The 12797-nt window shown below is 40.7% G+C and overlaps 1 protein-coding gene across 3 annotated transcripts in view; it reads left to right on the top strand.

The window, feature by feature from the left end:
* Nucleotides 1-12797, top strand: part of ifi35 (interferon-induced protein 35) — a 30776-nt gene that overhangs the window by 2087 nt on the left and 15892 nt on the right. Inside the window, exons 2-5 of one of the 3 annotated variants that reach the window (XM_048614359.1) lie at nucleotides 3810-3859; nucleotides 3957-3980; nucleotides 8889-8978; nucleotides 10061-10219. In XM_048614359.1, the coding sequence (XP_048470316.1) occupies nucleotides 3845-3859; nucleotides 3957-3980; nucleotides 8889-8978; nucleotides 10061-10219 (288 nt within the window). In that variant the 5' untranslated portion in view covers nucleotides 3810-3844. The remainder of the gene's footprint in view (nucleotides 1-3809; nucleotides 3860-3956; nucleotides 3981-8888; nucleotides 8979-10060; nucleotides 10220-12797) is intronic. The other 2 variants (XM_048614360.1, XM_048614361.1) reach the window with 2 other exon arrangements.

The raw sequence follows: 12797 nt of genomic DNA, 5'->3' as shown, positions 1-12797 counted from the left end.
GATTCTCCAGCATCTGCAGTTCCTACTATCTCTTCCTCCAACTAAAGCTAGGCAAATCTTGAAGCTTTGTTTCAACTCTCCATAAATATGATCCTTTCAGTCTGAATGTGAGCTCTCAGTTACATTTCCTGCACGGTGAACCACGGGTCCTGGAGTTATAATGCCCTCCCTACCCTGGATCCTGACAGTCAATTGTATTTATGTGTTTTCAGGGGTATCTTAGAAACCCCTCTCCTCTCAAAGCCCATTTCTATAGAATATGAATCATGTGGGTATTGCATCCAGATTTTCTTGAGAGCTCAACACTCCCTAATTTTGGAAGTAAATGGACAATTTAAAGTACAATTATTTACAACCCAGCATTCCCAGTGCTTTCTCAGGACTTTGGACATCCATTGTTAGCACACAGGCTGCTGCCATTATCTCCAACTGTACAGACTGTGTACCTCCTTCTCAGTAAAGGCATCTGTGGTCATTTATCTGTTAAAAACCAGGTTATCTGTCAGACAGACTTCATTACTGGTCACACAACCCCTTTAATTTAACTTCAAAGAATTAATCCAAAACATAATTACCTTATAAATGTTGTCACACCTCTCTGTGATCAGGATCAAGCTCTGCTACTCCTGGAGTCATCACAAAGGTTTAAAAAGTATATAGTGATTGCCCAATTTACCTGATTTTCAGACCCAGATTGATAGAAACACAGACTAGGTTACTGCTCTTAACAACAAAAAAATTCATTACATGTATCTGCACTCTAACTATAGATAAACAGTTAAAATTCTAAACCCCTTGGAAATTTTCTCTTACACGTACACATGTACACATATAACCACACAGAAACAGATAAGAAACATGAGGGTTATAGTTGGAAGGATCACTATGAAAGGAGCTCAGTAGTTCCTGTTCTCAATTGCTGAGATGATTCGTACATTTCTCGTGCTGGCCAGAATGATACTTTTTAGTTGACCTTCTCTGAATGCTTCCAGTGGTTTGCAAGAGACACAGGTTGGCTGGTATTCCACTAAAAGATCTCTGACTTATTAACCTAAAAGTCACAGTTTACAGCAACTGCTCAGCCAAAGGTAAATTGCTTTTCTTCAGGTTGTCAGAAGGACGTGAGAGGGTCCAGAGGAGATTCACCAGGGTGTTGCCTGGGATGGAAAGTCTCAGTTAGAAGGAGAGACTGGATAGGCTGGGTTTGTTTTCTTCGGGGCAGTGGAAGCTGTGTAGGGGTCTAACTGAGGAATACAGTCGTTACTGGCATAGACATGGTCGATGAAGGCCTGTTTCTATGCTGTGTGCCTCTATTGATGTGGCTTGCTGTGGAGAACAGAGAGGGAGCTCCTAAGCTGATAGTGGTCTGAAGGCCTCCGTCCATCTTGTTGACTACCTCAAACTGTTCAGCTACTTGAGAACCAATCATGCAGTTGTTGGCAGGCAGAAGATCTTTATCATTGGTAGTTGGTCATTAGCCCACAGTCCAGTCCGCTTCTTGTTGCCAACCAAAGCTCCATTTGAAATTCCAGGAAATTTTGCAGTACATCTCACTTGCAAACCTGGCAAGCGGAAGAGTGTAAAACTCCTCTCTAAGAATGAGAATATCCTGGTGTGTGAGGTTTAATAACTCACTTTGGCCATGCTTGGTTTGGTGTATATTTTGTTAGAAACACAAAGAAAGAATAATCATTCTACTTTGCAATCGTTTAACATCAATCATTTCTGCAGGAGTTCCTCGGGGTAATATCCTGATCCGAAATATCTCAGCTGCTTCATCAACGACCTTCCCTCCATCATAACGTCAGAAGTAGGGATGTTTGCTGATGACTGCACAACTTTCAGCACCATTCACCTCAGATACTGAACAGTCTATGCCCAAATGCAGTAAGATCTGAGCAATCTCCAGATTTGGACGAATAATTGACAAGTAATATTCATGCCACTGAAGTGGCAGACACTATCCATCTTCAACAAGAGAGTCTACTCATTGCCCCTTGGCGTTCAATTGCATTACCTTTGTTGACACACCCATTGTAGGTGGTGACAAGCCTTATAAATACTTTGCCAATAAGAGCAAGTCAAAGGCTAAGAATCCAGTAGTGAGTAATTCTCCTCCTGACTCCCCAAGCCTGTCCACCATCCACAATGTACTAGTCAGCAGTGTGATGATTATTCCCTACTTTGCCTTAATGGTACAACTCCAACAACACTCAAGATGCTTGGGCAAGTAGCCTGCTTGATTGGCATTACATCCACAAACAAATTGTAACAGCAGTGTATCCCATCTACAAGATGCACTGCAGAAATTTAACAAATGTCCTTAGACAGTACCTGCTACGGAAGTAGCAACAGTCTTTTGATACAATGTTTCAACTTCAGGAGCTAAATGTGCACCTGTGCAGAAAAAACACATTATCTTTAAAGGGACCATGCACACTTACCCTCTATTATTTTACAAACATCAGATCCTAACATCCTGCCTTCCAATCCACAAGTACTATACCAATTTCGCAACACTAAGATTTGACTGTATTAGGAATTATTGTCTCTGCATAATAATCCTTGTTTCTGTATTTTTGAGAATAAAGTTAAGCTACTTATCTGATGTCTTAAATACTATAACCTTTGCTTTTAGTCTCAGATGAATAACCTAGAAGCTAAGTTCCTATTTAAAGAAGTGGATAAATTTAAGGCTGATTAATGTCAGGGAGGGCAAGATACACATCAAATTTTAAAATCAAAATTAATATTTTATCATTTAATGGCTGTGCAGTTTTTCAATAGTCTGACTGAAATTTTACTTTAATGTTTCAATATGCATTGTGCTTCAAAAAACTGTCAGAGATCCCCGGAGGAACCCTGAAGTCTTACCTTTGATTAAATATATTTGCCCAGCTATCTGGATCGAGCTATTCAATTCATTGACATAAGGAATAGATAAATTCAGTGTTACTTTAGGGCTAAGCTTTTTGCTCAGGTCCTTCAAACCCTGCCACAGTTATTGGTTTCAACCAACCTGGATCATAACACTGAAAGTCGCTATTCGTGCGATTAAAACATGCCAAGTGGAATCTGTGTAGAATCTATCACTCAAAATATTAAATGTCTGAAATTGGCTGCTGTAGGCAGTTTGGGTGAATCATACACCTGGGCCAGTATCACATGGGCTAGTGTTTCCCCAAGAGCTAAGTCAGTGTTGAACTACCAAGCTCTAAGATTTAATGTAGATCCACATTTGATCCCTGATTTATGGTGGGTCAGCTGGTAGCAGTTTGAACATTAAATTTGGCTGCAATGCTCATGAGCTAGGAAGTAAAAAAAAAATCACAGAAGAAGAATGTCGTATGATGGGAGGTTTGGGAGGGCTGTTTGCTCGCATGGAGCAGTACTCCATCAAGTTACCCTTCAGGAAAGAGGACGAGTAAACTGGGGAACGCAAGGTGCATCTAGACTGTTCTGATTAACCCAGAAAGGAACATCATAACTGGAGGAGACCATTTAGCCCCTCAAACCTGTTCTATCATTAAATGAAATCATGATGGACTTGCAACCTAACTTCATATATTTGCCTGTGTCCCAAATCCCTTAATACTTTTGGATTACAAAAATCTTTAAATCAAACAATGTCAACAGTAGTAGTGGTGAAAACATTAATTGTGATTGTATAGCAGTAACCTCGTTTATTCTTACACTTAGTTTCACACCAGCATAAGCAAAGTGCAGTTGGTTTATACAATTTAAATCACCCTGATAGTCTCAGCAACATTTCCTGCAGGAGATTAATGTGAAAACTTGTCCTTTTGTAGCAGGTTTGTGGCGTGGAGGCTCTGTAAATTTCAGTATGGAAATGGATCAGGTGAGTCAATGTTTTTGAAGTAACTTCATTCAATATTGAAAGTGACACAGTTTCCCTGAGTACAAATGCCTGAGAAGCCCTTATATTTTCTCTACAGAGTGAGCCTCCACAGAAACAACAGGTGAGTTGATCATTATTTCTGTCACTGTGACAAAAAAACAATAAAGACAGGAGTAGGCCACTCAGCCGCTTGAGCCTGTTCAGTTCAGAAATTGTTCAGTTTCCATGTGGTTGATTTGCCCAACTCCATTTACCATCCTTGCTCCATATTCCTTGCTATCCTTCGCAAACAAAAATCTATGAGTCTCAATTTTGAGAATTTCAATTGACCCAACATCCAGATTTCTACTACCCTTTGTGTAGAAAAACTATCCAAACTATCCCCGTTCAAATTTTAAAATTATGCCTGCTTCTTCAGGATTCCCTCATCAAAGCAAATAATTTTACTCTATAAAATTGCTTCTTCATCTTAAGCATCTTGATTATCATCTAGACTCATTACAATACCAGCTTCCAAGACTAAACTTTTAGCCAGAAAGTAGGGGGTCAACTTTTCCATGGGTTTGAGGATTTGAAAGTCACCTGCTCCCATTGTCAGGAGGTCAGAGACTTTTCCGGTCAACGTACCCCCCTAAAATTAGTTCAAAAGGTGCCAAAAGGTATTTTTACTCATGAACTGCTGAAAAAGACACATTTGGCTAAAACTTTTTGCACTCGTCAGGACAATTCACAAGAAACATCAATTTAACATTAATGCCTGCATTCTCCATAGCAATGCTTCTACCAATCAGAGTCTACTTATCAACCAATCAGCATTCCTCTCTCATACAGTACAAATATGTTGGCTTTTCCTTTAATTTGGTACCCTTGCAAACTGGCCTAAAGAGTATCTTTATTATTGAATTTTATTTAAAATTGTGAAACTTTGGTCTTATGTTGCTGTACAAAATTGATTCTTGTCATACACCTGGTGCATCATCCAGGGCTGACTTTGAAGTCTCCAATGCCTAATTATTTTGCTTGTTTTGGGATAAAGATTCAGTTAGAATCTATCTGGCAATTTTCATTGATGTGTTTTCAACTTCCTTTTCTCCCAATGGCTTTCCTCTGTTTGCATATTTTGCATACAAAAAATGATTATTCTTAGGAAGGGATGCTGGCAGACCTGCTGAGCTTTTCCAGCAACTTCTGTCTTTGTTTCTGATTTACAGCATCTGCAGCTCCTTCGGTTTTTACTATGTATCTGCTGTTTCTTCTTAATGCCATATTGGCAAATCAGAGGACAGGATTGGTGGGAATGCAGTGTGCACACGTGAGGTGATAGCCTTGACTTCATTAATTGACATGCACAGATAGGAATATCTGATAACAGCTGCCTTCAATGGTATGCAATTCTGTAATTTTGTGAATGTGTAGGATTGCATCAGGTCAAGTTTGTCTTCAACAGCAAGAGAAAGAGTTTGGACTTTTTGGTCAAAAGTCATAGGTTGACATCCTTTCATATTATTCATGCAATATGAGGCACCACTGGCCAGGCCAGCGTTTATTGCTGATCCCTGTTTTCTAATGGTGGACGTGGTGGGGATTGTTGAAAAGACCCATCTGGCTCAATAATGTCCTTCAAGGAAGGAAATCTGCCATCCTCATCTGGTCTGATCTACCTGTGACTCTGCAGATTCACAACAATGTGGTTGACTCTCAACTGCCCTTTGAAATGGCCTAGCAAGCCACTTAGTTCAAGGGCAGCTAAGGACAGGCAATAAACACTGGCTAACCAGTGATGCCTATGTTCCATGAGTGAATAAAAAAATAAAATTTGTGAAGCCCCATCTCCTGTCAGTTATTTAATTGTCCACTACCATTCGTGACTGGTTGTGGCAGGACTGCAGAGTTTAGATCTGATCTATGAGTTATGGGGACTGTGATATGCTGCTTCCAGTGTTTGGTATTCAAGTTGTACTATGTTGTAACTGCATCAGGTTGATACCACAATTGTTGGTTTGCCAAATGCATGTCCTCTTACACTGAACCTGGGTTGATCTCCCAGCTTGGTGGTAACGGTAGAGTGCGGGGATGTGAGTCATGATGTTGCAGGCTCTGATTGAGAACAGTTCTGCTGCTGCTTGTGGTGCACAGCATTTCATGGATGCCCAGGTTTGTGTTGCTAATGTTTTTCCAAGTCTGTCCTATTTAGCACAGCAGTAGTGCCACACAATTTGATCTGCAAGATGTATGAACAATGAAGGACTTTTAGCCAAAAAAGTCAAGGTTCAGCAGGCAATCGACAATTGGTCAAGCGTATTGATCACTCATCAAGCTTTTAAAATCAAAGGAATCCAAGCCAAATTTATGCAACCTGGTCTCATAACTTAATCCTTTATACACCAGTTTCATTTTAGTCAAACTATGCTACACCACTTCCACATCTTTCCTGAGGTACAATTTGACACAATAGCTCAGTGTAGACCAGTGATCACCTGCAAGTGATGTATTGCACTTCTTTCTGACTTGATAGCATTGTGTTTTCAAGGGAGCAAAATATTCAATGAACACATTTACTAATAAACAGCAAGTGCTAAGAATGCAGAGCAGGATGTTCAGTATTCTTAGGTGACTTTGAAAAAGGCAGAAACACAATGAGTTTACACAGCACACTATCACATCCCTGAGACATCCTGAAGTACTTCACTAATTAATTTTAGAGTGTAATCAAATAACTTCCAGTTTGCACATAGCGAGCTCACACAAACAACAGAGATGAGTGACCTGGCAATCTGCCACCATTGGTTTTGGGTTAAACAAGGGCTTTTGATCAAAGCAGCAGGAAATCTCCTGGTACTTAAATGTTCAGTGATAAAAACATTCCATGATTTCTTACTAATTCTGTGTAAATTGTAGAAACTCTTGCAACAATTTAAATAGATTTTTTATCTGAATTAAATGGAATACGACTTTAGATACCACAAAATGCAAATTGCTTTGAATATCGGTTGTAAGATTTTATCCAATTAATCAGCATTATAAATCCTTTATTGATAACTATATAATGTGATTAGCAGCAAAACAATTCATCTGCTTAGCTGAACTCGTCCTCACCCTTAACAACTTCTCTTTCAATTCCTCTCACTTCCTACAGACAAAGGGGGTGGCCATGGGTACCCGCATGGGCCCAAGCTATGCCTGCCTCTTTGTAGGTTACGTGGAACAATCCCTCTTCCGTAGCTACACTGGCCCTAAACCCCGCCTCTTCCTCCATTACATTGATGACTGTATTGGCGCCACCTCGTGCTCCCACGAGGAGCTGGAACAGTTCATCCACTTCACCAACACCTGCCACCCCAACCTTAAGTTCACCTGGACTATCTCTGATACCTCTCTCTCCTTCCTGGACCTCTCTGTTTCCATCTCTGGCAACCACCTGGAAACCGATATCCATTTCAAGCCCACCGACTCCCACAGCTACCTAGAATACTCCTCCTCCCACCCACCTTCCTGCAAAAATGCCATCCCCTATTCCCAATTCCTTCGCCTGTGCCGCATCTGCTCCCAGGATGAGGCATTCCACTTCCGAACATCTCAGATGTCCTCGTTTTTCAAGGACCGCAAATTCCCCCCCTCAGTGGTTGAGAACGCCCTCGACCGTGTCTCCCGCAACTCATCCCTCACACCCCCTCCCCACAATAACAACCAAAACAGAATCCCCCTCATCCTCACATTACACCCCACCAACCTCCGGATCCAACGCATCATCCTGCGACAACTCCGCCATCTGCAATCCGACCCCACCACCAAAGACATTTTTCCCTCCCCATCCTTATCTGCTTTCCGGAGGGACCACTCTCTCCGTGACTCCCTTGTCTGCTCCACACTTCCCTCCAGCCCCACCACCGCCGGCACTTTTCCATGCAACCGCAGGAAGTGCTACACCTGCCCCTACACCTCCCCCCTCACCCTCATCCCAGGCCCGAAGAAGACCTTCCACATCAAGCAGATGTTCACCTGCACATCTGCTAATGTGGTATACTGTATCCGCTGTTCCAGATGTGGCCTCCTCTACATCGGGGAAACCAAGCAGAGGCTTGGGGACCGCTTTGCGGAACACGTACGCTCGGTTCGCAACAAACAACTGCACCTCCCACTTGCGAACCATTTCGACTCCCCCTCCCACTTCTTAGACGACATGTTCATCCTGGGCCTCCTGCAGTGCCACAACGATGCCACCCGAAGGTTACAGGAACAGCACCTCATATTTCACTTGGGAACCCTGCAGCCCAATGGTATCAATGTGGACCTCACAAGCTTCAAAATCTCCCCTCCCCCAACCGCATCCCAAAACTAGCCCAGCTTGTCCCCGCCTCCCTAACCTGTCCTTCCTCCCACCTATCCCCTCCTCCCACCTCAAGCCCCACCCCCATCTCCTACCTACTAGCCTCATCCCGCCCCCTTGATCTGTCTGTCCTCCCTGGACTGACCTATCCCCTCCCTAACTCCTTACCTTTACTGGCACTACCCATGCCTCTTTGACCTGTCTGTCTCCTCGCCACCTATCTTCTCCTTTATCCATCTTCTATCCGTCTCCCCTTCTCTCCCTACTTATTTCAGAATCCCCTTCCCCTTCCCCATTCCTGAAGAAGGGTCTAGGCCTGAAATGTCAGCTTTCCCGCTCCTGTGATGCTGCTTGGCCTGCTGTGTTCATCCAGCTCTACACCTTGTTATCTCTAATTCACAAAGGTTTTTTGGTTTTCATAGTGCAAAGAAAAATGAGATTTTTCAATTACAGATTGTTTAATTTCATTTGTGTGTTTTTGGTTTAGGATTTCCTACATTACATCCACTTGAGCAGTTAAGGACATCAGTCTAAGGCATCAAGCGAAAAGACAAGTCTTTTCAGCATGTAACACTCTGTTCTTCATTACTACATAGGAATAGCAGCCTAAATTCAAGGCCAAGTCTATAATGGGTCTTAAACATACAAAGTGAAGATGAAAGCATCACTAGCTTTTGTAAGAGTGGATGTTTCTTTTTGCAGAAGTTGGCTGTGAAATGCCCGAACCTGGAATTGGTGAAGGATGATGCCTCAAAACTGGAAATAATTCAACAAGAAATAGAAAATCGCAAGGTCAGATTACAGAGACATTTTACGTCAGATTTTACTTTCTCTATGAGCAGAAATCCCTCTGAGTTCTATATACCGCATCATTGTAAATGGCTTTGAGAAGATTTTACAGTATTTTCAATAAATCACAGACACACTTTCAAGAATTTGTTTAATATAATGATGTTAAGTTTGCAGGAATTTAACATGCAGGTGGTGGAGGCAGTTAGAAAAGTAAATGACATGACAACCTTTATTGCAAGAGGCTTCAAGTATAACTGCAAGGAGGCTATTTCTTATTTTTCAAGGAAAGATTTAATTTGTTTAATGGATCTGAAGGGAAGGTACTTGATTGATGCCTAGCATGAGAGGGAGGTGCTATCAGGAGTGACAGTGCAGAAATGGCCCTGTTCTCTGGCATTTACTAAGTTAAGCAATGATCTCACTGAAATTAAAAATGGTCTTAAAAGTTGTGATAGTTGGATGCTGAGACGCTGGAGAATGATGATGCATCACTTCAGGTTGATGTGTCTTTAAAATTCTTTACCCCAAAAATATTCAGGCATGACTGAGAGGGATAAATCTTTGGACGCTAAGGGAGTCAACTGATCAGGGAAAGGGCAGAGAGTGGGACTGAGACAAAAAACATTGGCCAGGTCTTTATCGAATTGCAGGACACACTCAGGTCCGTACACTTTTCTATTTTTTTGTTCTTAATAAAGTGACTTGGTGAATTTTTATCCAACATGGTCTCTGTATCATTAAGGAGGAATGGCGAATTAAAGAGGATACCGTTTGAAATCTCTTTTTAAATATTTTTCGTAGGTGAGTAAGCAACTTGAATTCTGAAGCTCAATGAAAATTGAAATGACATTGAACCAGAGAGAACATTTAAGTCTGGAAAAGCATCTCAGGAATGACAGAATATGTCAATTTGTGGTTTAATAACAGATGAATACATGAGTGACATAGCTCCTGGTTCCTCTCTCTCTCTCCCCTCTTTGTTTCCATAAAATATGGAGTGATACTTGCAATTTTCCAGTACTATTGTAGGAACATTTTGATAGAGGGGTCTAATTAATAATCTACTGATTTTTTTTAACCAGGCCTTTCACAATGCTTTGCAAAATGACATAGCTCAGCTGGAAAAAGCAAAACGTGAAATAGAACAGACTGCACTGGAATTTAATGCCCGGATTGAAAAACTCCGACAAAGTATAGAGGATGACAAATTGGAAAAACGCAAGCGGGATTTAAATTTTCAGGTTGGCAGTTTTGTGGTTTGTATTTATCTTTAGATATTTTCTATATAAAAAGCAAAAGTCAATTGAATTTTTAAACTGTCAGGGCAAATAATGTTTTCAACATGTGTAATGCACCTGCAAGTCCTGTGATGTGCAAAAGCTGTTTTAATGATTTGGACGCCGTACCATATAGGAACATCAATCACAAGCATTCCAACACCATCACCAATGGTGAGTTTGCAGAGGAAAGCATTTATATTGGTGAAGCAAAAAAGAAAACTGGACATTTTTTTTGGCTGCTTACAAAGAACAACTACAACAAACATTTATATAGCACCTTTAATATAATAAAATCCTGCCAGACTCTTCACGGGAATTTTATATCAAATAGAATTTGATGGGTATGAGCACTGGTTTAGAGAAAGTTGCTCATAGGCAGAGGTGTTAAGAAGGTGAGAGAGAGTTTGGTGAGCAGTTTGGGGAATATTAGTGACCTTCATCTGGCCACCAAGACAGGAATAATTCAAATCATGGATCTTCAAAGGACTAGAGAAGGAGAAGCATAAATATCTCTGAGGTTGTGAGGCTGGGGGAGATTACAGAGTTAGGGAGAGGTATGGCCACTGAGGTGTGCCATAACAAAGATGACGACTTTAAAACTGACAGGTTATTGAATTAGGAGCCAATATGGGTCAAAAACAGAAATTGCTAGACAAACTCAGCAGGTGTAGCAGCACCTCTGGAGGGAAAACAGAGTTAACAGTCAATTAAATCAATGGTCTTTATAGGTAGAAAATAATGTCTTTACATATCTTTCCAATCTCAAGCATGTGGTACTATACTGGTTAAAAAAACTGAAGATTGAGGCCATGTGGGGGCTTCCTCTTTGAATATTCCTCCCAAAGAGAATAGAAATGACTTGATGACGAATTCTCAATAACTTGTGATTCTGTTATTTTCTCCTGTTATTTGTTGGAGATAATGCATTATCTAAAAAATGGGTTAATACTCATTAAAATAGAAGGCAGAGAAACATTCCAGCTGCTGTAATATGTGCGGACATGTGTTCAAGAGGGAACTGAACTGGTCTTGACTGAGCCTGAGATTGGGCCTTATGGAACATAAGAGGATTATTTGGTAGCAAATATGTAGTTTGAGTGTGATCTCCCAGATTGTCTGAGAGCGCGTTAGAGGAATTTTCTGGTGATTTTTTCTCCATCTTCTTGGCCTTGGTTTTTCTTGGTTTCACTTTGCCCATCCCTATAGATCAGATGTCAGGAGATCTGGTTGGGTGTGTAGATCTAATAGAAGTGTCCCAAACTATACAAAGTTTCGGAATGATAAATGAGGATTATATTATCATGATGCCCCATCCATGAAAATGAAGTAGGCGAGTTTATCCCTTTATTTCCTCTTAGACCGGAACACTTGACGTTTATGTGCCTGTCATTTTAATTTGTAAATATGTATGTGCATTAAATCTTGCCCCTAATAGCACCAACAGTAATTTGTAAGCTAGTATGTTCTCAATAAGGAAACTAAACTTTACAACTACTGATCTTACAGCTGCAAATTGTTTCTAAGAGTTGTGTTGCTAACTGGGGATTCACTGTGACTGTCCCTTCAGCTACCAAGGTGCAAAGCTCTGGAATTCCGTCTCTGAATCTTTCCACCTCTCTTTGCTACTTGAAGACATTCCTCAAAACTGACCTCTTCAATCAAGCTATTGTTGTTTTTTCCTAGTATCTCCTTATATTGCTCTGCATGATTTTTGGTTTTCTGCTGCTTCTATGTAGCATCTTGAGAGGTTTTATTAGACTGAAGTTATATGAATACAAGCTGTTGTTGTAACTCTCTGCACCCTTTATGTTATTCGTATTTATAAAACAAAAGAAGCTTAGTTTTCAGAAAGTAGAGGAACTTAATATAGAGAGGAGATTTCCACCAGATACAAGTGTTGGATTGAAAATGCTCAACATCAGGAGAAACATGAATTTTGAGTGTATTGACCTTTACTGGACCTTTAAGGGTTAAATTACAAAGAGAAATCCCCAAATATTCTCTGGAATTTAAAAAGTTAAGGGATGATTTGATTAAGGTTTTCAAAACACTCAAGGGAATAGACTGGATAAGTTGGAAAAACTATTTCCATTCATTGGGGAGTATGGAAGAGTGAAAAAATTAACAACAGACAAAACCTTTAAGGGGTAAGATTAGGAAACACTTCTTCAAGCAAAGTAGGGCTGTATTAGTTTAGAACTTATTACTGCAAATGGCAATTAATGATAGATCAATTATTCATTTTTTAAAATGAAGTTGATAGACTTTTGTTAGCCAAAGTTACCAAAAGACACAGTGTAAAAGTAGTTACATGGAATGTATTTGTAGATAAGCCATGATTTTATTGGATGGTGGAACAGGCTCAAGGGGCTAGATGGTTTACTCCTGCTTTTGTAATCAAATGTTTCTATTGCTGGGAGATAGTAGGAACTGCCGATGCTGGAGAGTCTGAGATAACAAGGTGTAGACCTGGATGAACACAGCAGGCCAAGCAGCATCAGAGGAGCAGGAAAGCTGACGTTTCGGGTCTGGACCCTTC

The sequence above is a fragment of the Rhincodon typus genome, chromosome 30 (genome assembly GCF_021869965.1).
Source record: "Rhincodon typus isolate 14 chromosome 30, sRhiTyp1.1, whole genome shotgun sequence".
NCBI classification, from domain to species: domain Eukaryota; kingdom Metazoa; phylum Chordata; class Chondrichthyes; order Orectolobiformes; family Rhincodontidae; genus Rhincodon; species Rhincodon typus.
This window is presented reverse-complemented; position numbering and strand designations above follow the sequence as displayed.